Source organism: Amblyomma mixtum, chromosome 9, assembly GCF_055824585.1.
Source record: "Amblyomma mixtum isolate Tamu chromosome 9, ASM5582458v1, whole genome shotgun sequence".
NCBI classification, from domain to species: Eukaryota; Metazoa; Arthropoda; class Arachnida; order Ixodida; family Ixodidae; genus Amblyomma; species Amblyomma mixtum.
This window is the reverse complement of record NC_143020.1, coordinates 82,082,976-82,109,575: the sequence shown is the minus strand read 5'-3', so window position 1 is coordinate 82,109,575 and position 26,600 is coordinate 82,082,976. Positions and strand designations below refer to the sequence as shown.

General features: G+C 45.1%; 1 protein-coding gene across 1 annotated transcript; it reads left to right on the top strand.

Moving 5' to 3' along the window:
- Nucleotides 1-1,682: 1,682 nt before the first annotated feature.
- LOC149329875 (uncharacterized) lies at nt 1,683-17,348 on the top strand. The gene is made up of 2 exons (XM_089559673.1): nt 1,683-2,867; nt 16,664-17,348. The coding sequence occupies exons 1-2, from the start codon at nt 2,043-2,045 to the stop codon at nt 16,667-16,669; spliced, it is 831 nt and encodes a 276-aa protein (XP_089415799.1). The 5' UTR covers nt 1,683-2,042; the 3' UTR covers nt 16,670-17,348.
- The last annotated feature ends 9,252 nt before the right edge of the window (nt 17,349-26,600 follow it).

Sequence of the window (26,600 nt, the reverse complement as noted above, 5' to 3'; positions counted from 1 at the left end):
ATTGGACAAACAGTAAATATACTGCAAATTGTGTGAATAAATAGAGACACATTTTGCCACCTGTCGGCGTTTTCTATTAGATCATCAAAAACAACTTGTTCGTCTTAGATAAAAGCCCTGCAAAGCAAGTAAAATAAAAATACACCACCAGGGGCTCTGGCGTTCTGTCAAGAACGAGTTACAGAGAGCAGACAACCATGGAGTGCAAACTTCCGCAACGTGCTCTGGCAGGCTGTTTTGATTGGTTGCGCCAGGTGCCGTCATCGGGAGAGCGAAATAGGAGTGGGAAGCCCCGCCAAAATCGAGTTGAGGGCAGCGTTTTGTTTGCTTGTATTTTCGAATTTCTTCTTTGAATAACTCTCGTTCCTGTGCATCGATTTCTGTAATTCTTTTTATGTCAGCATCTGTGTGACATAAAGAATCCACTTTAAGTATAGCCGGTATCTCCCCGCATCTCCGGCTGTTTTTTGATGTAAAACTTATAATGCCGTTTTTTATCTTGTTAAAAATTACTTCCGCTAAGTTAGCTAGCCATGTGATTTTTTTTTCAGGCGTACATTTCAAAACTTGGCTGTTTCAGTGGCCACTGTTCAAAACATTTCTAGAACGCTGAATTCTTGACGTCGTACATTAAACTGCCTGCGTCAATCTTTAAAAATATTCAGGTTTGTGTTCGGTCTCCTCACACGTTTTATGGCAGGACGCATAATTCTGAGGCACTAATCAGTCATTCGGGGTACGCACCAGTGCGTTTTAGAAGTGTTTGCGGCGCATATAACCGCAGCGTCCCGCGAATAATCACTCTGGCCACCGAAGTTTCAGCTTCTGCTTGTTGTTCCAGCTGTTTTAAACTAGCACATCTCAGAATTTTAAAAGCCTTTTCTCGCGGTGTTGAGATTGAACACGTTAGGAATGTGATGGGACAGTGAGAACGTTCGGGAAGCTGTTGTTGTTGTTGCGACTGAGAGAAGAATGAAAAGGAAAGTGCACGGGCCTGCCAACTGGCTCCAGCCGAGCCACCACCGCTGCCACGTGTAGACAGAGGAGACTTAAAAGATCAGAGGAAAGAGAAAAAAGGAAAGAAAAGAAAAGACGCGCGTCGCAGCAACAACAGCGTCCGCCGAAGCGGACGCTGGCTGAAAAAATGCAGGGGGCACTTTGACTGTCTAAAGTGGGTAGAGGCGGAAGCGTTTTCCGCACCACCTTCGCTGTTTCTGTGGCACTGGTGGCGTCACATGTAATTGAGTACTAATTACTAAGTGATGAGAAATCATTAATTAATGGTTAATTACTGATTAATGCCTGAATACTAATTAACTGCTAATTAATTACTCTTAAGCTTCGCCTTTAGGAGTGGAACGCGACAGCGCGTTGTAGCGCTGCCAGAGAGTCCACGGAACGCCACCCCCCGTTCGGCGCGATGCCTTGCCCTATGAACGCAACGCTTTTTGAGGAAAGGAAATGGCGCAGTAATTCTCTGTCATCTCGGTGGACACCTGAACCGCACCGTAGAGGAAGGGAGGAAGTGGGAGTGAAAGAAGATAGATAAAGAGGATCCGTAATGAAGAAAATGAAAATTGTATTTGAGGAAATGAAATTACGCAGTAACTGTGTCACAAAATTCAGGGGGCACTTTTTTGACCTAAAGTGTGGTCACTGATGTGTGGTTAAGATGTTAAGCTTCGCCCTTAAGAGTGGAACGCGACAGCGTCTTGCAACGCTGCCAAGGAGTCCATAGAACGCCATCGCCCATTCGGTTCTACGCCTCGCTCGTCGGTAAATTGGTTTTTGAGGAAAGGAAATGTATCTGTCTCTCATTTGCCGGTGGACACCTAAACCTCGCCGGAAGGGAATGGAGGAGGATGAGAGTGAGTGAAGACACCGTATTCACTAGACGCGCCTTTGTTCATTCCAAACCATCGAGCTGGCATGGCGGCTTCTGAGGTGCTCATCATGCTGCCTGCAAAGAGCTACAAGTGAAAGGGCGCCGGTGCATTATTTTCGACCCTGAAGATCAGCAGGTAAAGCAGCGCCTGCATTGGATGCTGCACGGTGTGGCGGACGACGACATCCGGACTGCTTTCGCGGCGTTCGGCAACGTGACGGAGGTGACGCGGGAGCGTTGGCGTGTCCAAGGCTTGAAGGAGAAAGGCTCGACCACCAGGACCGTGCTACTGAAGTTGAAGCCGGGAATTAAGGTGGATGATTTGCCACACCAGGTCCGAGTAGCCGGTGAACTGGCCCTCGTTGTTGTCCCTGGGCGACCGATGCAGTGCCTGCGTTGCCACGGCACGGGTCACGTTCGCCGCGACTGCAAAGTGCCCAGGTGTTCCCTGTGCAGGCGCTACGGACACGCGGACGCGGACTGCGTCCGTACCTACGCGTCAGCTACCGGGCTCGGAAAGGCGAACGACACTGCGAAACTCATGGACATCGCTGAGGCGGAGGAAGCAGCCACTGGTACGGACGAGGCGGGCAAGTCGGCTTCCACACTTGCGACGTCAGGGACTCCCAGTGACGACACCAAAGCGGCCGACGAACCAGAGAGCCAACAGCCGACGGGAGGCTCCCTCGGCGTCTCTAACGAGACGCCAGAGAACGGGGCGTGCCCATCAGAGCCCGTAGTCGTCGAGGGAAAGGACCTGAACGAGGACCACCACGAGAATACCGGCGCCCGCACAACAAGCGTCTCGCCCCCCCTTAACACCCCGGCGAAGCGTTCCCATGACCAGGCCAGCCCTGAAGGGGACAAAGTGGTAGCACCCGGCGTCGAGGAGCCCCCTGCAAAGACGACTCAAGCCCGGCGTTCGTCGTTACGGCCACGCCCAAACCATGCGGCTGACAAACGGTACTCCTCCGCAGGCAAGGTACTACTCGAGCAGACTGATGTTCTTGCGCCGGATGATACCGGCGGCAACAGTGGCGTCTAGCGGCGCGCTAGACGTGGAAGGTAAGCACCATGCTGTTGGTTCCTTCCTCTTGTGTAAAAATGGCTCCCGCCTCCGCCTTTAGAGTCGCTACATTGAATGTGAGGGGCCTGGCGGCAAGGAAAAAACAAGGTCAGGTGTACCGACTTCTTACGGAGCGCGAGATAGATGTATTGGCCGTGCAGGAGACGAAAGTGGACGGCAACGAAGGAACCGACAGCATGGTGCGACGTTTCACGACTAGATTTTATGCTGTCGTCAGTCAAGCAGTGGGAACATCGGCTGGCTGCGTGCTTTTTGTAAAGAAGATGCCGGGGCTAGAGGTGCAGGCTTATTTTTCGTGTGTGTATGGCCGGTGTATTGTGCTTGATTTTTGTCTGAACGGCAGTGAGTGGCGCATTGTTACTGTGTACGCGCCGAATGTGGTTGAGGAAAGGGTTGCCTTTTTCCAAAGCCTCCAAGAGCGCCTTTGTACAGAGAGGAGGCTCATTGTATTAGGCGACTTCAATTGTGTTCTTAACGCGCGCGATAGGTCAAGCATCCGGGGGTTTCGAGACAGGAGCACTGAAGTGTTGATGCGAATGATCGAGAACGGAAACCTTGAGGATGTGGCTGAGCTTATTGAGGGTGCGCGGACAGTGCAGTTCACTCATTTCCAGGGCTCAAACCATGCACGGCTGGACCGCATTTACGCATCAGTCGACCTTGCCCCTGTTTGCAACCATTATGAAGTTGTGGGAGTCTCCTTCTCGGACCACTGTTTAGTTGAGTGCTGCCTGGGAAGTGTGAACCGAAGCAAGGCATTTTCGTGGGAAATGTGGAAGCTAAACAACACGCTTCTTCAAGACGAAATCTACTGCAGAGCAGTAAAGGACGAAATAGGTAAAATAAACCCGCACAAGAACCTGAAGATTTGGCAACAGTGGGAGCTAAGTAAAGAATCTTTAAAAATCAAAGCAATAGAAAGGGCGACATGTATCCGTTATAAGGAAAAACAAGGCGAAGCTGAGCTAAGGGCACTGCTTCAAACACTGATGAAGCAGGAATGCAAAGAGCCTGGGAAATGGATAGAAGATGTCAGGAAAACAAAACAAAAGATAGAGCTTATGGAAGAACGGCGTTATCGCGGAGCACTAGTGAGTGCAAGGGCGGAAGACACAGCTGCTGGCGAAGCGCCATCGAAACGGGCTCTTGGTCTAGAAAAAGCGCGCGCTGAAAGAAATCACATCGATAAAATAGAATGGGGGGGGGGGGGGGGGTATCTTATCGGCAGACACTGACCACATCAAAGAAGCCTTTAATGAATACTACCAGAGGCTTTTTTCATCGACTCCTGTAGACGCAGTAGCCTTTACGCATCAGTTTCTTGGTGCAATGCCACGGCTTGACGAAGAAAGCAAAAAGAAAATGGAACTAACAATAACTCACAGCGAGGTAGAGCACGCGATAGATCAGTTAAACCTAGGAAAATCACCAGGACCAGATGGATTCAGTGCGGCATTTTATAAAGAATTTAAGCACGAAATTGCCCCAGTGCTGTGTACAATTTTCAATGAAGCCTATAAAATAAACGTATTGCCTCCGTCTTTTGGGACCTCCTATACAGTGCTCATACCTAAAACGGATGATATAGAGAAATTACAATTGGTTACAGCATATCGACCCATAGCACTCACTAATGTGGACTACAAAATTTTTATGAAGGTATTGGCGCGTAGACTGCAGACAGTGATATCGGATATTGTTGGACCCCACCAGACATGTGGAATCAAAGGGCGCTCAATTTTTTCCAACATTCACAAAGCGCGCAGTGTGCTTGAAAGCTGTGATGACATCAATGGGCGAGTAGCGATGCTTCAGATTGATCTTGAAAAGGCATTTGATTGTGTTTCTCATGAAATTTTGTTTGCCGTTTTAGACCATGTGAACGTTGGTTCAGTTATCCGTAAGGGTGTAGCCCTGGCGTATCGAAACTGCACGACGAGGCTGATTGTTAACAAGAGTTTGGGGGCCCCCATTAGCGTGCAGCGTTCGGTGCGTCAGGGCTGCCCCCTCAGCCCTCTCTTGTTTTGTATTTACATCGAAACGCTGTGCATGAAAATCATAGAAAACAATAGTATTAATGGCTTCAGGTTACAAGCAGCTGAAGTAAAGCTGCTGGCCTATGCAGATGACGTTGCAGTATTTACGGTTGATCAGGGGAGCATAAGTGAAGCTGTCGGGTGTGTACGCGCGTTCAGCGCGGTCACAGGTAGCGGTGTTAACTGGTCCAAGTGCCTTGGGGCTCTGGCATGGATGGTGGCCATCCCACCCGGACCATTTCGCCAACGTACCGTGGGCGACGACCCCGGGCAAGTATTTGGGCGTTCCGCTCAATGCTTATCGCGATAGCGAGGACTATTGGAAAGAGCAAACTAAAGACGCACGTGACCGAGCTGGGAAATGGAAAGGCACCAACCTTTCAATTTTCGCCAGATCTACAGTCTGCAATCTTTTTTTTATTAGCAAACTCTGGTATGTGATGCAGGTTTTGCATTGCTCGCGTGTGAACGTTCAGAAGCTACACAGGATTTTTACAGTTTTCATATGGGCGTCCGAATGGGAACTTTGTAGCAGAACGAAGCTGTTCCGGCGGGTAAAAGACGGGGGGCTAGGGCTAGGGCACCTCTTTTTAAGGCAGCTGGTGAACCGTTTTTTGTTTTTTCGCGACGTCACAGACCCGTTCTTGCGTACCGTGTGCCAAGTGAAGCTGCGGCGATTGCTGCCGGAGTTTGTGGTATCCACAGAAGAGCTCTCTGGTGGAACTTTTGGTTACTACAAAGAGATTGTAGCAAGCGTTCGGTTTCTTTCGGCACGTTTTTCCACCGATTATTTGTGGAAAAGCAAAAGGAAAACGTTGTACAATGATCTTTGTGATATTGTTTTCCCAGAGCCCATGTACAGGGCCTTGTACAGTGGAGGCCCGGGAGGGGATGTTTTAAAAAGGGTGAAGAAAATGCAGGTGCCACCAGGAGTAAAGACTTTCTTTTTTAAATTGCACACCGGGACGTTACCAGTTAAAAAGTTTCTAGAAGGAAAGGATTTCTTTTTACCGTGGGGATCGAGCTGCTTAATTTGTAAACAGCCTGAAACAATAGACCATGTTTTTTTGCATTGCTGGGAAGGGGTTTATTTTTGGGACGTGTTACAAAGGACCATAAAGAAAGAGCTACCACTTGACGCGCACGGAATTCGCTATTTAAGCACTGATAATGAGGATGGGGCACCTTTTGATCTCATAATGCTCTTGGGCCTCCACTGTATATGGCGCTCCAGAATGGCAGGCTACCATTGTGACAAAGACGCACGACCGGCCCGAATTTATTTTCGGGAAAGCGTGGACTGGTTTCTTGCAATCCAAAAAGCAGCTGCGGAGCCTCCCGAGTGGCTCTCAAGACTAGAGCCGTTGTGTATGTTGCGGGAATTTTAAGCTGACGAAGCCAGTCTCGTGCTGGCTGACCACGACAGTGTCGTATGTATATAGCGTTGTGTGTATTTTTGTTGTGAAATGTCATGAGCCAAAGACAGGCAATAAAGAAAAAAAAAAGCTGGCATGGCGGAGTGGGTAGCATGCTCGTCTCTCACGCCGAAGACCGGGGTTCGATTCCTGAGCTCGACCGATTTCTTAATCGGTTTTATTTATTTGTATGGCCTGACTAGTAAAGCTAATTTGGCTATTTCGGTAATTAAGCAATTAACTAAGCTCAGTCCCACTTACTTGGAGCATCACTATACGATCCCTTCAATTGGTTGCATGGTTACTAGCCAAAGTACAATTGGCCCCGTTTGAAATTCGCGCACTGTGACGTCACGACCGTTTCCACCAATTGAAAAGCGTGACATTTTCTGTCGACAACTGCTGCTTACAACGATGAGACATTAAAGGCTTCCGCCTTAAAAATCAGGTAAGCGGCCGTAGCCGCGCTTCGTCACCACCTCGTTCGGGAAAGACCGCTCTGTAACACCGCTGAAAATTCAAACTAAGGTACGCAAATGTCTGGGCCTGTGCGTGTGCTGATTCCGTAATCCCTTGAAGTTAACTTCCGTCGTGGTTTCTGGAGAACGTGTGTGTGCTACGGTTCTCTACCATAATTGGCTTGCGTGGTGAGGAAAGGGGTTGCTTTGGCGCCGACTCGTCTCTCCGCTCCAATACACAAGTAGAATTTTCCTTAAACTACCTCGATAGTCGTGTCACTGGGTAGTGCGCATGACAGGCAACACTTCTTCCTGTGTGTCCCGCCGCAGCTTTTGCGCCGGCTTTATGGGCAGTCCTGCGATGAGCACTTCCCTCCGGCATGAGAAATCCTGTGCATCAGCGGACTTGTTGGTTAAACATGTTTGTCTGCTAATGAATACTCTGCTCTTAAGAGAAAGTACATTCGTATTCGATTAATCGCTAAAAGCCAATGCACACCTTGCTGCAGTGTTGGAAGCTATGTCGACTCATTCTAATAGATATCACTGTAAAAAAAAGATGCCCAGGCTTAGCTTGGTTAAGCCAAGAATGCGTTGCATATTGCGCGGTCTTTTTGAGCGAGGTATTGCTTGGCGGCACTCGATTTTCTCAGCAGCTTTTCACTCCGTGACGTATGGATGGATGGATGGATAGGAGCGCCCCCTTTGAAACGGGGCGGTGGCTCAGCCGTTATTTTTTTTGTTTTTCCTTTTTTTCTTTTTTTACTTAGTTTTTAATTATCACCAAGAATCGCCATCATCTTTACCTACGGTTTTTCCTCCGGCTGTCGTGACGTCACGTCACGTGGTTTGGTGGCTGCCCGGCCGCGCCCAAGGGCTGAACTGAGTGATTGCAATATGCTACGCATAAAACGCTTTGTGTGATCGACTGCAGAGGTTTGCCTTCTTTTCGCAGCTTTGTAACTTGCGGCTTCTAATTTCTTGTGTTATTCCGCCGTAGTATAGTTATTTTTAGAAATCTTGCGCCTAGTCAAATTGCCTTTGTTCCACTCTTCTCTCTCATTTTATCTTAATGCAGCGATAGGGATTTCGGAACCAGTCAAACTGCCTTTGACAGTTTTCCCCGTCTTTCCTCACATTCAGTAAAGTTGCAGTGTTTGTAATAAGCGAGTAATTACTCATTGACATCCACCCGAGCGCTGCCATACGGCTACAGAGGAAAGCTAAACAGCTTTCTCAGAAACTTCGTAGTTAAAGAAAAATTCGTCCTGACTCGGGGTTCGAACCCGGGACCACTGCTTCACCCCAGCAGTAACTCTACCAATTCAGCGAACCGGGACGACAAGCTTATGGTAGGGCTAGAGTGAATTGACCAACACTGTTCCCACTTCGAGTTATTGTTCAATTCGCTCTCGCCCTACCATAAGCTTGTCGTCCCGGTTAGCTCAATTGGTAGAGCGACTGCTCCGGTGAAGCGGTGGTCCCGGGTTTGAACCCCAGACCAGGACAAATTTTTCTTTAACTACGGAGTTTCGTAACCGTTTGGGTGCGCTTGGGTGGATGTCAATGAGTAATTACTCCATTATTGCAAATTTACTCCACCTTGGGGGATTCCCCTAAACATTTGACCAACATTGCAGCGTTTGTTAGAAATTTTCATCTGAGCGAAATGGCTTTTCACCACCTTGCTTCCGGTCTCCAGTCATATTCAACAATACACGGGTGCTTTTCATACCCAGCAATTGAGAGTTTATGAACGCAATTTTTTTATATATTGCATCATTTAGCAATAACAATAAATATATCTGCAGACCTCCCATCGGCAGACTTGCATTTTTTGCTGTTCACGTTTTAGCTATCGTCAAAAACGTTCCCTATTGGTTTTCTATGGCAGTTATAACTGCGTGATGCGAGTGATGGAAAAACAGAAAATTTTCTGCGCAATGTATGAATGGACCATTAGCTTAATACTTCCACAATAGTACCTTACAATACTCCAGTATTCATAATTTTTTACCTTACAATGCTCGGCACGTAGGAGTCTTTAGGTTCTCTCTTTCCCTTCTCTCTCTTTCAGCAACACTGGTCCCCTTTTCTCTCTTGTCCTTTCCAACAGCATTTACTTTTAGATATCTTTGTGTTACTCGAATTGCCTTTGAGCAGCATTCGTTCCTCTTGCTCCATGTCCCGTTATGCTGCAGTCACAGTCAGTGATCTTGGCTATCGTCGCGTTGCCAATGAGGTGTTCTTTTCCCGTGTCTCGTCCAAGTTCGTTCATTCTTTTTTTATTTTCAAGTAGCACATTTTCACGTACGTGGCTTCAAAGATGGTTTCTCCAGTTTACATAAATTGTATTCGTCCGAAGTGGAATCTGATGGTCTTGTGTTTGATTAATATTAACAAGATAGATGGTTATTGGTTGGTTGGTTTATTGGCTTATTTGGGTTTAACATCCCCAATCAACTCAGGCTATGAGAGACGCCGTAGTGAAGGGCTCGGGAAATTTCGACCACCTGGGGTTCTTTAACATGCAGTGACATCGTACAGCCCACGGGCCTGTAGAATTTCGCCTTCATCGAAATTCGGCCGCCACGGCTGGGATCCAACACGCGTCGTTCGATTGACAGGATAGAAGGCACGCGCTAACAGCAGGTTTCAATCCACTTGGCGTGACAGAGCCCTGTTCTCTCTCTAACTAAATACAAGAAAAGATGCTTGGCGCAGTCTAGGGCGCTTATTTCTTACGTTTGCCAATTGCAGCTGTTATACTTTAGATTTACATGCTTTTTGCGCATCTAGCATGGATGATTCTCCGACAGCAGGATAGGTAATTGGCTGTGCTCCTCTACCAGGCATGTAATTAGAGTCCATTGTTCGTACTCTCCCAAAGCAGCGACTCAGCGCCGTGATCTTCCTTAATGAGATTCCCCCGACACACCGGTAGCGAGCGCTTTGTCGCGTTCAGCACATGTGGGTCTCAAAGGGAACTTCGAATGCTTCGGAGCTGCGTCCTTTTATGGCACACCCTGGTTCTCCAGCGGTTTTCTGACAGCGTTGCCCCGGTGCCTAATCTAGAGTTTCAAGAGTTGATGTGCGTGCGCATGCAATATCTCCTAACTTCGCAACTTCATTTGTATTCGCGAATAATGTTCTGCTCAAGAGAATTCACGGCTTGGAAAACAGTGTGCGCAACACTTCATGCGCTGCTTCGGCGAGAGCCGACGCGGAGAAAACTGCCAACGTCGTTTATTTGAATACCAGTCGACAATTTTGCTTCAAGTATTGACAAAAACAGTAGAGGCGAACAACTGTTACAGAAGAAAAAAAGAAGGTCGTATCATGCGCGCGACATCTGAGCGTAACGCTAGTACGATGGATCGTTTCCGGTTGTTCCTAACTGGCTAACAGAAGCGCACCTAGGTACTTAGGCAGCGAATACAGAAAGATTTCAACTTTGCTGCAAACAGAGAGGGCGCAATTTTTGATTTCAAGAATTATACTGAACCACCTCTTTTATATAAATAAACAACACAAAATGAACAAGGGGAATTGGGAGCCTCAGGATAATTGCCGCGTTTCAAAATGCGGAAGGTTAATATTGTTTAACGAACGCATTGAACTTAAACCCTGCTTATATTGCGAAGAGCGCGGGCAACATAATCTTGGTCACCTTTCGTATTCAGATGCAGCGAAAAATAAGCCGTGATAAATGCGAAATTGCGTTGAAAAAACTTCTGTGAACAAAGGTTAAAACAGCAGCAACAGCTTGTACTCATATGTCGGGCAAGCGGCGCGAAGCGCGCCACAAAATTGCGCTAGCATGCAGTTCGGGCGCAATTCCATGGAGACTCCAGCCCTAGTCCGGTGTCTAGATTTCCGATAAAATTGGTACTGCACGCTTACACGACAAACGACAGAACGACAAAGCGCTTCTGTGCTGCACTGGAGCTTGATCAGGCTGTCGCGTACGTAAGTGGTTAACCTACCGCAAATTTGTAAGCCAAAGGCAATGGGAGCGACGGTGGCTGGTGCTTCTCTACTGGCTCAGCGTTGCTACATACCTTCCATGCCACCAAATGAAGAGCTAGGATGACAAGAAGTACTGTGAAAATTTGCAGCCTATCGTGTCAACGAGAGTGAGTGTAAGCATTAAAGGAAAGGCTTAGCATATTTTACGTCGGCTCACAGGTGGCGGTAGGCGCACTGTTTGAATAGCTGTCGCTCATGTCCCTTGGCTGACGGACCTGCCGCTGCCTTCGTTCGCTGCAGTTATTCGGTATGGACTGCGTGCGTCTCGTTCTTTTGCCGCGAAAAAGAGCTGAAGGCCATCTATGCTGAAACACTTACCGTACAATTCGCTCAGCCGAATCTGTGTGGTGTATAATGCATTTGCATTGTGTGGACGCGTATCGATCAGCCAGAGTTTAGAGAGGACAGCTCAAGGAGAGTACAGAGGAGGAGGAGAGAGAGAAATGAAGCAGCCCACGGTGAAGTGTGCCCGCACCGCCCTCAAAAGGTTGCTCCGAGAAACACAAAGCAAGCTCAAAAGCAGAGGTAGACAAACGATCAAGAAACAAACTTTACTATTAGCTCCTGGTCGTCAAAGAGGCGTAAAGTTAATAAAACTAAAATGCTCACTTAAATATTGCAGCCTTTAATAATGATATGTTACGAAGAAGACCTGGAAGCAAAGTCCAGTGGCAAGGCGCGACAGATCTCTCTGCGCCTGTCGCAGAAGGTGACGAGAGCGTGCTGCTGTAACCGCTCACAACGCTAGCCAAATCCCGAAGAGACTCTCACCGGCTCCACAGAGCTCCGCGTAACCGTCGAGGTGGCGCTCCCGTCGCTGCTCCCGATTCCCCCATGAGGGAGATTTGCTCCTCGCCCAGCCGGTGCTGTCCTGACGCGCGATGATGAAGATGGTCGGCCACGTCGAAACGAAGCGATGGGGGGGGGGGGGGGGGGGGGAACGTTTTCCACAAGTTAAAGCAATTCATAAATATTTTTATGCACTTCTTACTTCTTAATGCACTTAAGCTCTTCTTTTTGGACATCATTGTCATCATTGTCTCCAAACTGACGCTGCTTAATTGTATCATAGTTTGTGTGCCTGAACAAATGTGTGTGAGAGGGAGAGTGAAGTGGACGGAAAGGCAGGGAGGTTAACTAAGCGATGCCCAGTAGGCTACCCTACACTTGGGGAGGGGAACAAAGGGAAAAAAAGGAAAAAGAGCGGCAATGAAATGATTTCTTCAAGTGTCCATCGACTACTATCTCAAGGGGACAGGGGGCGCGCACTAAAAACTTAAAGATTAGAGACGGGAATACAACCTCTTGTCCTTTAAGAATCTTAGGAGTGCTTTCAACACATTCCTTCGTGTGGAAGGTTGTGTCCAAGGCCCCAGAATTATGTGAAGATTGCAATAATTAGACAAGATACCGGTATGGGCGGCTTCGTTAACCATGACTACTTCTGAAGACAGTTAGGAAAAAGGGCACATAAGGGCAGTTTAATAAAAAGAGCTTTTAAAGGGGTCATTTTTGAAGAGGGTGCATAACTCGCTCAATCACAGCACTGTTTTGTCATGAACACCAGAGCCAAAAACTACACTAAACAAAGCAGAGAACTGACCATTTAGCACAAAAGGTGCCGAGCCCTTTCCGGCAACATTTTCGTGCTCGCGCCTCGCCTTCGTCTGTTTAACGCACATGCGTAAGTCGGTTAGAGATGGCGATGAATTGACTCTTTCAGACGTCCTCCAGCACAACGGCGGCGTCCTTTAGCATTCTAGGCGTACCGCAAGTTTACTTAGAGTACGTTTGGGAGCCCCTTTATAGAAGAAAGCTAGAACGAAAGAATACGCTGATTGAATTGTTCCTAAATACAAGAAATTAAGTTGACCTTGGCACAACTGCGGCTCAGTTAGGCACGGTTGAATCAGCAGTGCTCATTGAAAATACTACGCTATATCCGACACACAGTCTCTGCATCACAATTTAGGTTAGCAAGCAAAATCTTTATTTGCATGATTGGCGCTTGTGGGTGGAAGTTTTCATCGGCGATTTCCTGTTTCACGCTGTTCAGCCATAAAAGCAAGAGAACCGGAATAGTTTTGATTCCAGATGCTACTTAAAAAAGCAGTTTAATAAATCGTGCTGTGAAGCACAGATGATGTGTTTTCAATGGTACAGCGGTGCAAAATAGTTTCTTTGAACGGTGCGCGATAAACAAAATGGCACAGTAATTTTTTTCCCATTTCTGTAGCAAGACATAATAGGGAAAAGTGTATGCTCCGTTGCTACGATTTTGTAAGCGGAAGCATCATGATACTTCACACTGAACACATGGGCTCAATTAAAGAGCAGAAACTTGTAAGAGACACCTGCATAAAAAGAAAAAAAACGGCGCTAAATGATTCGCTTTTTGTGCATTCTCATATACTGATCCATTCAGCTCTGCGCATTTCTGCGATGTTATTGCGAGTTTCACAAAGAATTTACAATTTGTGCGTTTGTCTATCTTTTTCGGCCATCATGTGCCAACTAACTATTCTCTTCAGCCCACTGAAGGAAAGCATATAATTCTGCCCACACACAAACACCTTATAGCTCGGTTCATAATAAATGGTAAATTTATTTTCTCAAATTAAAAACGGTATATTACAAGTGTAAACTTAGCAGAAGTGAGCAGTCCATCACCAGAGATTGGCGACCAAAAACCTCGTGGAAAGCACCTGCCGATTTTTAAATACACGGACCAGAATCTGTTAGTGTTCACACTGGAAAAACGATTGCTTGCGCCATTTGCAGCTAGGTGCCGCAATGCGTGAGCAGTGAAGCAGTGTTAATATAGGAAAGCCTTGCTTTTTAGAAGGAGAAGAAGGCGCTGAAAAAAATGGCTGAGGCTTAACTTGGTTAAGCCTGGAGAATGCGAAGCCTCATCGTGTCGCGTAATTTGGAGGCGCACAACCACAGCGACGGCGCGAGGTGGGCCCCCGTTTCTCCACTGTCGTGACGTCATCGAGTCACGTGGTGTGACGTCATGTATCACGTGATTTGGAAGCGCACAACCACAGCGACGGCGCGAGGTGGGCCCCCGTTTCTCCACTGTCGTGACGTCATCGTGTCACGTGGTGTGACGTCATGTATCACCTGATTTGGAGGCGCACAACCACAGCGACGGCGCGAGGTAGGCCCCCGTTTCTCTACTGTCGTGACGTCATCGTGTCACGTGGTGTGGCGTCATGTATCACGTGATTTGGAGGCGCATAACCACGGTGAAGGGCTGAAGTGGTAGCTAAAGTAGTATGCTTCGCATAAAATACTGTCATTTCTGGCAAGAAGAGTCAGCAAGGGAACATAAATCTCTGAGACCAAAAAACTGCATCGGCTGGAGAAACTATTCCCGAACATGATGCACTGCACGGACCTGAAAACGCTGTGCTTTGATAGAATGGTTACTGCACAACAGAAGTAGGCAGTGGAGACTACGAACTGCAGGCATCTTTCTCCAGTACTACCCGTTATTATCTGTGTTTGCTCAGCCGCTGCGAAAGCACTATAATCACCCCGAAGCTAAGCCTTGGTGCCCATGCTTTTTCACGGCCGCAATTCCTTTCGCTTAAGATATTTAATACTGAAGGGCTAGGACTGCGTATTGACTGTTTCTCTCCTTTCGTTGACTTTCCTGCGAAAAGTTTTATTTTTCCTAGGAACATTGCTGCAAAGCTGTCCAAGCAGTGAAACATCAACGAAGGCGTTTTATCGAGGCCAGTCAAGAGCTGACACTCATTTATGAGCATACGCACAAAAAGGTGACAACAGCGACTGCGCCGGAGACGACCACCACAACAGCAATTAAAGCAACAAAACTGCAAATGCAGCAAAAGCTATAGGAAAACTAAAAGCGACAACTGCACGAACATGAAAGGAGCTAAAAGGGTCACGCGCCGACTATGAACACTTTCTTAGGGTCGGCTTTGAAAATCGAATTGCTTATGCTAATAAAGAGCGCATTGCACAAAAGGTGTTTGAGCAGCGACATGAGCAAACAGTCTCTCCTGGGTGCGACGGCCATGGTTCACCTCTCGAGAGAAAGCCCTGAAGTAATGACCTCTAGTACGGTTCTTTGTTTATTTGCGGTCAAGAGAAGGCTCACATCCTTCATCCCCTGAAAAGGCCTTCACTGTTTATGGAGCGCGAAACGTTCTAGAAAGTCCTCTATCAGTGATCCGAAAGGTCAGGCTCCACTACTGCATTAACCACGATAAACGTTTACAAGTATCGAAATTGGTGAAAGAACAGCAAAGTCACCGCGCTTCATGTGGCCAGTCCAGTATCATCGCAACTCTGTGAATTTTTACCTCCCAGTTTACGCAAGGCCTCTGCCTGTCCAGCTCATCATCTTTTGTTTAAACGAGAGCTCGATTTCGTTAGATTTTCAAAAAAGCGTGAATTCAAATGGCACTAGTTATCCAAATCACCCAATCAGAATGAAACATGCAGTTAGCTCGCGTGTGAAAGACAATAGCAAATTTTGGCGCAAGAATGAATTTCGTTGTTCCTTCTACAAGGAAGTTGAAAACGTCTCATGGCTGTTATCCCAAAATAAGAAAATTGTGAAGAAAAGAAAAACTTTGCTTTTGGCTCTAACTTGTGGACAAATCATTATGAGAATGGGAGTCACCCGCCTGTGGAAAATTGTTAAGAAGAAAAGAAAAAACTGCTTTTGGCGCTTACTTGTGGGCAAGTCATTAGGAATTAGGAGTTATCCCGCCAGAAGAAATTGTTCAATGAAAAAAGAAAAACAGTGTTTTTGTCTTTTACTTACGGACAAATCGTTAGGAGAATGGGAGTCAACCGCCAGTGGAAAATTGAGAAGAAGAAAAGAGAAAACTGTGCTTTTGGCTCTTACTTGCGGGAAAATCATTAGAAGAATGGGAGTCATCCACCAGTGTAAAATTGTGAAGAAGAAAAGAGAAAACTTTGCTTTTAGCTCTGACTTGTAGACAAATCATTACGAAATAGGAGATGTGCCATCAGAGCAAAATTGTTCACTGAGAAAAGAAAAATGTGCTTTTGGCTCTAACTTGTGGACAAATCATTAGGCGAATGGGAGTCATCCGTCAGTTTAAAATTGTTAAGAAAAGAGAAATCTCTGCTTTTAGCTCTAACTTGTAGACAAATCATTACGAAATATGAGTTATCCCGACAGAGAAAAAATGTTCAATGAAAAAAGAAAAACTGTGCTTTTGGCTCTTACTTGCGGACAAATCATTAGGCGAATGGGAGTCATCCGTCAGTTTAACCCTTTCGGCCCTGGTGTCCTATAAAAAGGACACGAATCAAAACGGCTATAAGTCATGATTAAAATGCCCAATAATCTGAAACAAGAACTGAGCCGATTCCCGAGGCATCCCTATAAGCACAGACATCACTTTCTCCTTCGTCTTCCTCATCGTAGCGCCGAGAGTAAACAAACAAAATGGCGGAAGATGGGAACGGCGGCTGGAAATGTCAGTGCTATTTCGCCATTTTTTTGCTCCATACCTAAGAGCGTGTTCGCGATTAGAATTTTGCGGGTTGTTTCAAAGACACTAAAGGCCTTAACAGTTGCAGAACGTTTTCTGTGCGGTTAGTACATTTTTCACAGCACGCCGCAATATGTGTGTCCTATATATAGGACACCAGGCTTCAGTGGTTATAAACCACCGGCGCGTGTTGCATGCAAGTGCGGAACAATTTTTTGGTAATGTCTAATTTTTGTTTTTGTTTTATTGCAGAGCTAAACTGTGACCTTGCTCAACGGCAAAGCGGCCTCAATTAAGACATTTGCGTCTCGAGGATCCAGATGTCATGTTTGCTGCACTGAAGAATGGTTATGTGTCGGAGGTTGAAGACGCTGAGGAGGACGTGGATTTGGGCTCTCGGCTGCCTCCAGCGGTGATGAAGTTGACAAAGCAACACCGGAGGACAGGTCGTGGTGGAGGAGAGCTTTCAATAAGATAGCAGCCACGTATCACCCTCAATAATCTGGTGACGAGAATGAGAATGATCTTGATGGTCTACCGACCCCGTATGCGTATTTTTCTCGGTACGTGCCGAATAGTGTTTTTAGCAATCTTGCCGAGGAAACAAGCATGTATTCTATTTATCAAGAAGGAAAATCTGTTGAGATGACGAAGAAAAAATCAGAAAGCTGATTTCACAGCATTTATCGATGGGTGTCTTTCGCTAGCCACGGCTAGAATCTGCTTGCACATTGTAGACGTGAACGGAGACCTGTTGTGAACGCTCTGCCTTCGCTACGGCGAACGCTATGCCTTCACTACGGCGAACGCTACGACTAAGGCGAACGCTACGCCTCACTACGGCGAACGCCAAGCGCATGCTCCTCAAGCTTTCCCTCGTCCCTTCCTCCCCTTACCCTCGCCCGGTCACGCTATGTAAGCTGGCTGATCGGGATGAATAAACGCTCTTTCTATCCCGAGCGTCCGTTTGGGTTCCATGGGAGCACGGCACGCGCAATGCGCGTACAAGCTTCGTAAGAAGACCACACCAGCAATGATCCTTTCTGGAAGGTCAGGACAGATTTGGACACATTTCGTGAAAGATGCCTAAACCTCTCTTTCGAGGAGCATCTTTGCAGCGATGAGCAAATCATTCCGTTAAAAGGACAGCGAGACATAAAACAATAAATAAAAGGGAAACCAAATACGTGGGAAGTGTAAGTTTTCATGCTGTGCGGCGCCTTGGGGATTTTCTACGACTTCCTCGTTTATCAAGGTTCATCCACTGAACTCATTCCACCTGTTTCAAAAGTTTTCACATGGATTAATCAACGTCCAGTATTAGCTGGACCTCAAGGCAACCACCATGTTTGTTCTCAATATTTGAATTTTTATGAAAGTCTTGAAATCAAGTAACGTCAAACTTTGCTTTTTTTTTTGTTCTTGCCACCACTAAGTCCTGGTGTCCTATATATAGGACACGACGCCATCTTTAAAACCAAGAGAGTCCGAGAGAAATTTTTTGCTTCAGTGTGTTCCTTGGGTGGCAGTGAAGCAAAATAACACTTTAGAAAAATTCCCGAACGAGCAAAAAAAATTCAGGGCTGAAAGGGTTAAAATTGTAAAGAAAAGAGAAAACTGTGCTTTTAGCTCTAACTTGTGGACAAATTGTTACGGAATAGGAGTTATGCCGCCAGAGGAAAATTATTCAAAGAAAAAAGAAAAACTCTGCTTTTGGCTCTAAGCTGCGGACTAATAATTAAAGGAATTGAAGTTATGTGTTCTCTTTAATAGTAAAATGAATTTTACTTTCTTCCCCTAGGTATAAATAAAAATTGTAATGCACTGTCTTACCAATTATTCTCTGTACTGAATGAAGCGGCATACTTTTGCCTAAGGCAGTGACTGCCTATTGCGAAGAAACGGCGAAAGCATGTGTAATAAGAACCTCAACGAAGGTTAGAGCTTGACACTGAACGCAAGGGGCGGCCTTTGTTTATGAGCTCAGTGCCACGATTCTATGTACTGTTTAGAGATATAATGTAAAGGTATGACATCTGTAAATATAATACATTCAGAGATGTAATAATGGAAGGTTGTTGATAATAATCAACGAGTTTTAATAAAATCAGCTCTCATGTGTTATGCTTTCACTAACATGTGTATGGCAGCACATAAAGGAAAAAGTGATTATAGACTTCCTGCTCATCTTTAAATTTATAATCTAAGGACATAAAGCAGACAGCTCTGTACACCCGCCGTTGGTGAGCAGAGAATACATTCCGTCTGGTGTCCCACTTTGCAGTTCTATCGCTAGATGTTCTGAATTCACTCTGTTGTGATAGCCTTAAAAAACGTTTGAGCTAAGTCATATGCGGTAGCCTTTCCTTAATAAAAAGTTCAGGGACAAATATATTGCCTATGCTTTGTTGACATATTGTAATGTTGAACTTTCAGCCATGTGCACGAAAGCGTTGATTAGGAGCGGATTTGTAACTATTCACTTACAATATATGGACGGCTCATTGTGAAAGCTCCGTTCTTCAGCCCCGTTTTTTCATTGTAACCGTGTAACTTGTTACTCTGATGAATTATTTTTTAAAAATATCTTCACAGTAAAAACAATTTTGGCTAGAAGCTTATTACATTACACCAAAAATATTGTCACGTAGTGATGACAACCTGACTGGCAAACTTACGAAGAAACTTTTAAAGACGAGCTACCTCCTAGCAGAAAAAAATATACGAGGAGTATTTTCTAGCTTCTGAGTTACGTAATAGTTGTTTCCAATAAAGCCTGAAACCAAATAAGCGGGCAAAACAATCTCAAAGACGGCAAGTGTACCTTACCGGGAGCTCGTCTAATATTTCATGAGAACGTCTTCGGCACAATTGCATCTACGCTTTACTGCATGTAATTCTTTAGGCCTTCCACTCGAACTTTGATTTAGCTGTGTTGAATGAGATCGCAAAGGAACATTGTACTAGTGCACGCTGTCATTGCAGTTCGTATGAAGATTTGCTCAGATTGTTAGGAAAATTTGTTCTCACATGGCATGGAATGGTACTTTAGTCTCGTCAAATATCTCCATGAAGCAGCTCCCCTACACTAGTGCCTTATTTATCTGCGTGTTTCGCTGGTTGCAAACATTATAAATGAACACAAGTCTCACTCGTTTTGATAGGAAATCAGCTCAAATCCATTTTTTGCGGACCTCTCGCTATTTCCTTTGCCACGATTGACGCTGATTCCGGAATGCTGTAAACAACTTAAAGCATCGACATGTGCCTTTAAAAGACGGAGAAGAATTAGCACACTAGTGAAAAATGCGTCATACGATCGCAAATTGGAATAAAAGCTCATGTCATGAAAAGGCGATGAAATAGTGAAAAGCTGCAACTCCAAAAAGCTGGCGCATGGCATCCACTTTTTTTTAGGAGATACCTGTGAAGTTGCAAACGCATGCTATCGAAAAACGCTCTGCAAAAATATGCAACCCAAACTTTCCCGCCGGCGCATGGCATTCACTTTTTCTTTTTTTGAGGAGATACCGGTGGAGTTGCAAATGCATGCCATCGACAAACGCTCCGCAAAAACGTGCAACCCAAACTTTCCCGCTCGGAAAGAGAGTAAAGAGAAATGGCGGCTTTAACGTAGGCGGCACCTCTGTGAGTCAAAAAAAAAAAGGAATTGCACAAAAGAGCGCTGAAACAGAGCCTATGGTGAAAACTAAGCAGGCACTCACCGCTTTTATAGACAGCAGAACACAGTACGCTCGCTCGAGAGCTATTCCACGAAAAGCCCCTACATTAAGTTGCTTCAGAACATAGCGCTGAGTTTGTAATCAGAAAAAAAAGTTTGCTTCAGTTATGCTTCCATTTCTGGAGGTGACAGGTGACGCATAACTGCTGTCCTGTTTTGGGGCAACGAACAACATCTCGTTTCACTGGTGTTGAAGAGCCCCTGTGGCATGTCTTGCAATTTTAAAAAACACTCTTCAGTACGGTTCGCCTGAATGACAGCAGGCCCGTGAATGTTTTCGATGCTCTAGTTGCGAAATGTGTGCTCTATTTTAAGCAGCGCAGACGTTCCGCAATATTTTCCATGTGTTCCCATCATTTCAACGGCTGACAACGGCTCTTCATTGTGCGCTTTTCCTCTTTAGCTTTCACTGCCACTCGGTCTCTGAAAAAAAAATCCCGTTTTTATGTCCGCAGCCGTTTCAAAAGCGTACATGCATCAGCGAGCAATTTATCGTGTCTCGACACCAAAGATTTACCGTGCCGTGCTTCTGACAGCCGACAGTTTATCGTCTGTAGGAATCCAGTACATCACTATCAGTGCCCAAACCTTTCCGAGGCTTTATTTTTAGAATTTCTCCTTCATTTGCAATGATCCGTGTACATTTTCTGCCTGTTTATTTTAGTCTTGTGTTGAAGACTCCATAAAGCGTTTGGAGCAACAGTCTCTGCTTCACATTTCTGCTTCTGTACTGCGCTTGTGGTAGATGAGTACATGCTTCTGTTTTCTTCATCAGGACGAATAGCGACTGTTGAAAGCTAAACTTTCTGAACTGCTGGGGATTGAAAGCTTCCTACTCAGAACTTCAAATCGTTCGCTCTAGTGCTTGCGCATTTATATCTGTAGCAGGCACACTCAGCTTTTAGCTATCCTACGCTTAGTTTTTCATTCGAGAGTGAAAAATAAATGTCAGCATCAGAACCATGTAGTAAAAAGGACTTTCGCCAACTAAGTGCTTTTAGCCGAGGAGCACTCTTTCTTTTAATGGTTTTCATAGCGCGGTTTTGTAGCAAAGCGTCGAGAGACATTTTATTGTTACCGAATTTTCTTAAAAAAGGTTTCCGTTCAGACGGCACGCATTTCTTTACAGCCATTCTGCCTAACAGCTCAGAAATCAAGTCTGTGATTATTTCACTCGGGTAGGGAATGTCAGCACTGAAAAAAGACCTGGATGTTAATGCGCAATATGAATATTGCTTTCAAGTTCGGCATTTCGTACGCAGTAGCACAATATTTAATTTTGAAAACCTGACTGTGAAAAATTAAGCATATTTTTTAAGTGCTGCTTTATTTTGTCGTTATTTTTTGATTTCGCTTGCATCGCATTTATAAGCCGGAAGCCTTGCCTTCACTTTCAGGACGACAAAATTGCCGCTACTTTTAAATATAAACGCAGCCTTCGACGCGGAGAAGTAGGGCTGTTGGTGACGTTCGTAAAGTCCTTGCTATAAGTTTAATTTTGTTTATTTCCCTTCCACTTTTCAAATGTGCAGAAAATACAGCAAGCACCTCAGAAAAATTTTGCCATTTCCTCGCTTTGAAGATATTTTTTTACATGGCTGCTGTTCACGGCAACCACCTACGGTGCGGAAGAATGCAGCCGTAATGAAGGACCTCTTTTCATTTTATTTGCACAGGTATAAGCAATGGGAGCTATAAGACCAAATTTCTCTCCCAAATAAAATATCTTTCCAACATTCGGTCCTCCAGTGGTGTAACAGTTCGCAAGCTGGTGAACGGAATTCATCCTGCATAAGAGAAAGAGTGTATTAAAAAAGATTGCCCTGAAAATGGACGCAAAAAAGAATAAAAGAAACATAGCTGGATTAGAAAGAGAAAACACAGATAGCACAAGAGATCGAATCATGAAAGTGCCTAGAATTTTAAGTCACTACCCCACCAAACTAAATAACTTTAGCCCCGAAACTTTCTCAACTATCTTTTGATGAAACTACTCCAGTTCGTTTCCTCAGCTAATGATATTGGTGCTCAGGAAATAAGTACTCTTTCTCTGAAAGAAATTGACTTCCGCAGTCGCGAAATGTTTGGAAGCTGAAATGGGCAACGTAGTGAAGACCGAGTAATAATTCTAAGGGCTTCACTCCTAATGGTGAAGGGGGTACCCTACGAGCTATAAGTATTGCCAGAAGGTGGAAGGTTTAGATAAGGAAATAAAATGAAGATTTTATTATAGAAAAAAATTAGAGTACTAAAACTGATCCAAGTGGTGACACAGTTTTACATATCATGGTCCTTAGTGCAAAGCAAAAGAAGAACGCCATCTGTATAAAACAGTGAGGGTGTCCAGAAAAAATATTTTTAAAACCTTCAAGTCTTCGTCCAAGTTCTCTACTTGTCCAATTTGTTGAGTTGAAAAAATTCAGTTGGCAAGGCGAGGGGTCATAGCCAGAGCCATATGGTTACAGAACTCGGCTCACATATGGTTGCGAAAACCTCTGATACACTTGCGCTTTATGCGCAATTATATTTGTACTTACTTTTTGTCGTTGCAAACATAGAAATGAATATTGTGGAGCTGTCGCGACGGAGTTATACACTCAATGTAGAAACAGTTATTTTTTTCCAGGTTTAATTTTATTAGGAAATTCATTTTTGCTTGCAAAATCAGAGAAAATTGGCTGGCATGCATGCTTCAGTGGAAGAATCCGAATCAAGTTCTTCCACCTGGTGCTCCTTTATGTGCAAGCAATTCATGCTTGACGACTTCGGAGACTTTGCTTCCTAGGCATGCTTGATGACTTTTCAGACCTTCATGGTATTGTTCACAGCATGAATATGTACCGACTCGCCCAAATTTCTGCCTTGCTGGACTTTTCAGACTTTGCTTAACTTTTTCTGAAAACGTTGAGAGTCAGCAGTGGGTCCCGTCCCGCTGTCTATGTCCTCTGCATCTTATCGTTCAGACTGGCCTCCCGAGATGCAATTCAACCAAATAGATCGAAGCATGCAAAGTGTGCGGTGATTCACCTGGAGTCAGTGGCGTAGCCAGAAATATTTTTCGGGAGTGTTATACGCCGCCGGTAAAAAAAAAAAAAAAAAAAAGAATGAGAGCCTGGGCCTAATGTCTGAGTCATTTTTCTGCTTTCATAAAGCCGAATGGTTAGATGTTTAGCTCACTGTGATACTTACATGAGAATACGAGTGCACAGAGGACTCTGAGAACTTGGAACATTCATACTCTGTTTAAAAAAAGAAAACTCGTACGAAAAATCGTGGCTACTTACAATATTTTTCACACAATAAAGAAAAACACAAAAGCTTCTGCCCTACAACAAAGCCAGGAACTGCAAATGGATGGCATTTGTCAAAACTTCTACCGAATGCATGCGAACCTTCGCACTGCCAATGAGTCGCCAAAAAAACACTTTTTATTTTCGCGATATTTCATGATCATTTGAGGACATTAAAAAGAATGAAAGAGTAGGCTGACGTGAAAAGGTACGCTCTATTGGGTTAAATGTGCCTACATCTAAAAGGACTGCCATACATCGTGCGATGGCGAAGAAGTGACCGTTTTCTGAACAACTTCCACTGTTATAGAGGCCCTGACTACGTACATCAATCTTTTAGAGAATAAACAACACAGAACTCAAATGCATCAGGACATTCTTGAATAATTACTGAAACACAAAATTGAGGGCCACTGTTTGAATATTAACACGGAACTAGCGGGCGAGAAAAACGAGCACGATTAAAATATGGTCGCGGCAATGCGTGGAACTGTAGCGAGTTCCTCTACTGGCGGAATATTGCTTAAAATCGTCCAAGGGGGCTGGGGGTGGTCTGCAGCGCTCAGAAAATTTCAGGGAGTGTTCTGACACCGAAGAACCCCCCTGGCTACGCCCCTACGTAGATGTCTTGCATTTGGTGCCAGTTATGCGTCGACAAAGCCCCTCATTTCAAAAAGCCCCGACAAAGCCCCTCATCAGCAATAACGATTGCCGGTGGGCCGGGAACTAGAGCCTGTTTTGGTCACAGATGGCAGCGAGTGCATAAAAAAACTTTTTGTACAAATTCACAAGGCAGCGTAATACTAGTGTACTGGGAGTACCGGACCGGTGAACCGATCATTTTAAACCGAATGGTTAGCAGTCGGGTCACGCAAAAATGATGTTCTGTCCTTTCTGTATTTTTTTTCTCACGCGCCTGTTACCATGTCTTAGTCGTTGAACAAGCAGGCTTTAGCACAACTCTCTTACTCAGCTATGAGCCTATCGCCAATAGTCGCTCCTTCCAGTATGTTTCTGCATCCAACTCATACTTTTCAAACGCCGGCAGTATCTTCACCGTCAATACGAGGAAGAAAATACAGAACTATTCGAGCGCACTGTGGAAAAAGTTTAGAAATCACGAATTGAATGTAATGGTGTACAGCAAAATCAGACCCACTTTTTCCTTTGTTCTTGCTCGCGTACTGTGCAAATCGCAATGTATGTTAGCGCTTTGTTTTCAGCCGAACTAAGCCGCTAAATTTCAGATGTGATGCTCTCATATTTTTCATAAAATTTATTGCAGGATAGAGGAATGAAGACGGTGACTAATCTTTCGTATTTTCTTCGGCCTTCTTGAAGGCATAAACTGCGTCAGAGGGCATTATCCTATGTAGGTTTAGCCCGGAGAGATCCCCTTCAAGCCGCGTCAGACTACCGTTATGAGGAAGGATTTCACCCGCTATGAGGGTGGAGATCAAATTAGGCTGTGCAGCAAAGTACGAGAGAAGGTAACTGTGAGATAAATACTCGGTACAGTCGGTGTTGCAGATGAAGCCTTGAGTGTTCAGTTGCGTTCCACAGAACTGCGATCTGCCATCGCACCATAGAACTGGGGTTGTAAGGTTGATGCAATATTACTGCTATCGAATGCAGTCGACCGAGCAGACAGAGGGCATGCATTTTCATGCCCGACGCTGGAATTCGTTTCTTGACTGGTACTCAGTGGAAGCCGAAGAGGAAGAACTAAGTTTAACCGCAGGCAGCATTTTTGTCAGTATTGATTTAGTTTTCTTTTATTGTGTCCCCAAAACAAAGGCGCAAATACGGCTCATGGAGAAACTTTGAAGACACTTGCTATTAGCTGCGTTTCAGCGTTTCGAGGTTTCTGATTGGCTGTCGCTCTGCCCTGTAGTTGTGCCTTGTAACATTTTTCTTCTGTAGACACTGACCTCTCTTCTCCTGGCAAGCCTTCTCCATGATGACTTGTCTGCGAATAACGATTTCGGGTGTTTCTTTTGTGACTTTCTAGCGCTTAGCATTGAATACGAAGGTCTTGTAAGCAATTCGAAGCCACTGGTTAAACACAACTATTAGAAACCCCGAAGTAACACAACAGTAGGGCACTAAAACAGGCACCGCGTTGTATAAAGGTCTTACACAAACACTGCCGATCACGCCGTCAACCGTTCTTCAAGACGAAGAAACCCTGGTTGCAAAATCCAGATAATGTTTTCGGTGCATTTATTCACAGAATGCGTGGCCCAAAAACAAAATACAGGAACTCTCTCTTTTTCTAGGGGTGAAAAAGTGTAAGCCATAATATGCCACTCCCCACGAGAACTCTATTTGGAAAAATTGACGCCAGAAGCCGCAGCAGTGCCTTGCGCTCACGTATCTTATGACCCATGGCCACCTTTAAAACACTCATGCTGGCCAGCCGACAGAACTACGGCGTACTATAACGGCAACAACAACGCCAATGACGTAGCCAAAGCTTGCAGTGTATCGACTAGAGAGTTTTAGCGTCACTGTATGGTATATACTCAAGATATTGTACCTACAACCAGGCGCCGGTTCATGCCGCGAAGAATGCATGGCAGCGTTTTTTTTTTATTTTATACCTATAAGCCCCCTGGTAAGGGCCATTACATAAGGGATGTGCGTGGAAGGTAAACAGCAATGGTTTTGATACCGTTCTTAAAATGGATGGCGTTGATATGATGCACGGCATCCTGTGGTAGATCATTCCAGACCAGGGTTAACTTATTGCTCTTAGGACCGTCCAGCTGGCCTAAACCCCAATTTTGGAGACCTCTAGTACAATGATAACGTGTTCACGTAGGAACTCGAACCTGCGAAAGCACCTGCGCAACAAGTCTTTAGTAATGAGGTATGTATAAGCTATAGCACCTCTGCTATGCTAAAATTTTGTTTTGCCATAATTAAGAAGAACGTTAGCTGTAATTTATAGAGTGTCCCCGTAAACAGACTTTTTGGAGACCGGATTCTCTCTGAAAAATGCTGTCGGCCAGTTTCTAAGTGGCAGGGTTTTAGTAGAATGTGAGCATTTTGTATTATCAGCGTTATTAGAAAGAAATTCATGGCTGCTGTTGGCGTTGATACGAACTGCTAAAGAAAGATATCGATTTATTTTTCTACAACGCATATACATTTT

What these genes read in the sequence shown, in the direction of transcription:
- LOC149329875 (XM_089559673.1), top strand. Translation starts at nt 2,043, where the DNA reads ATGCTGCACGGTGTGGCGGACGACGACATCCGGACTGCTTTCGCGGCG.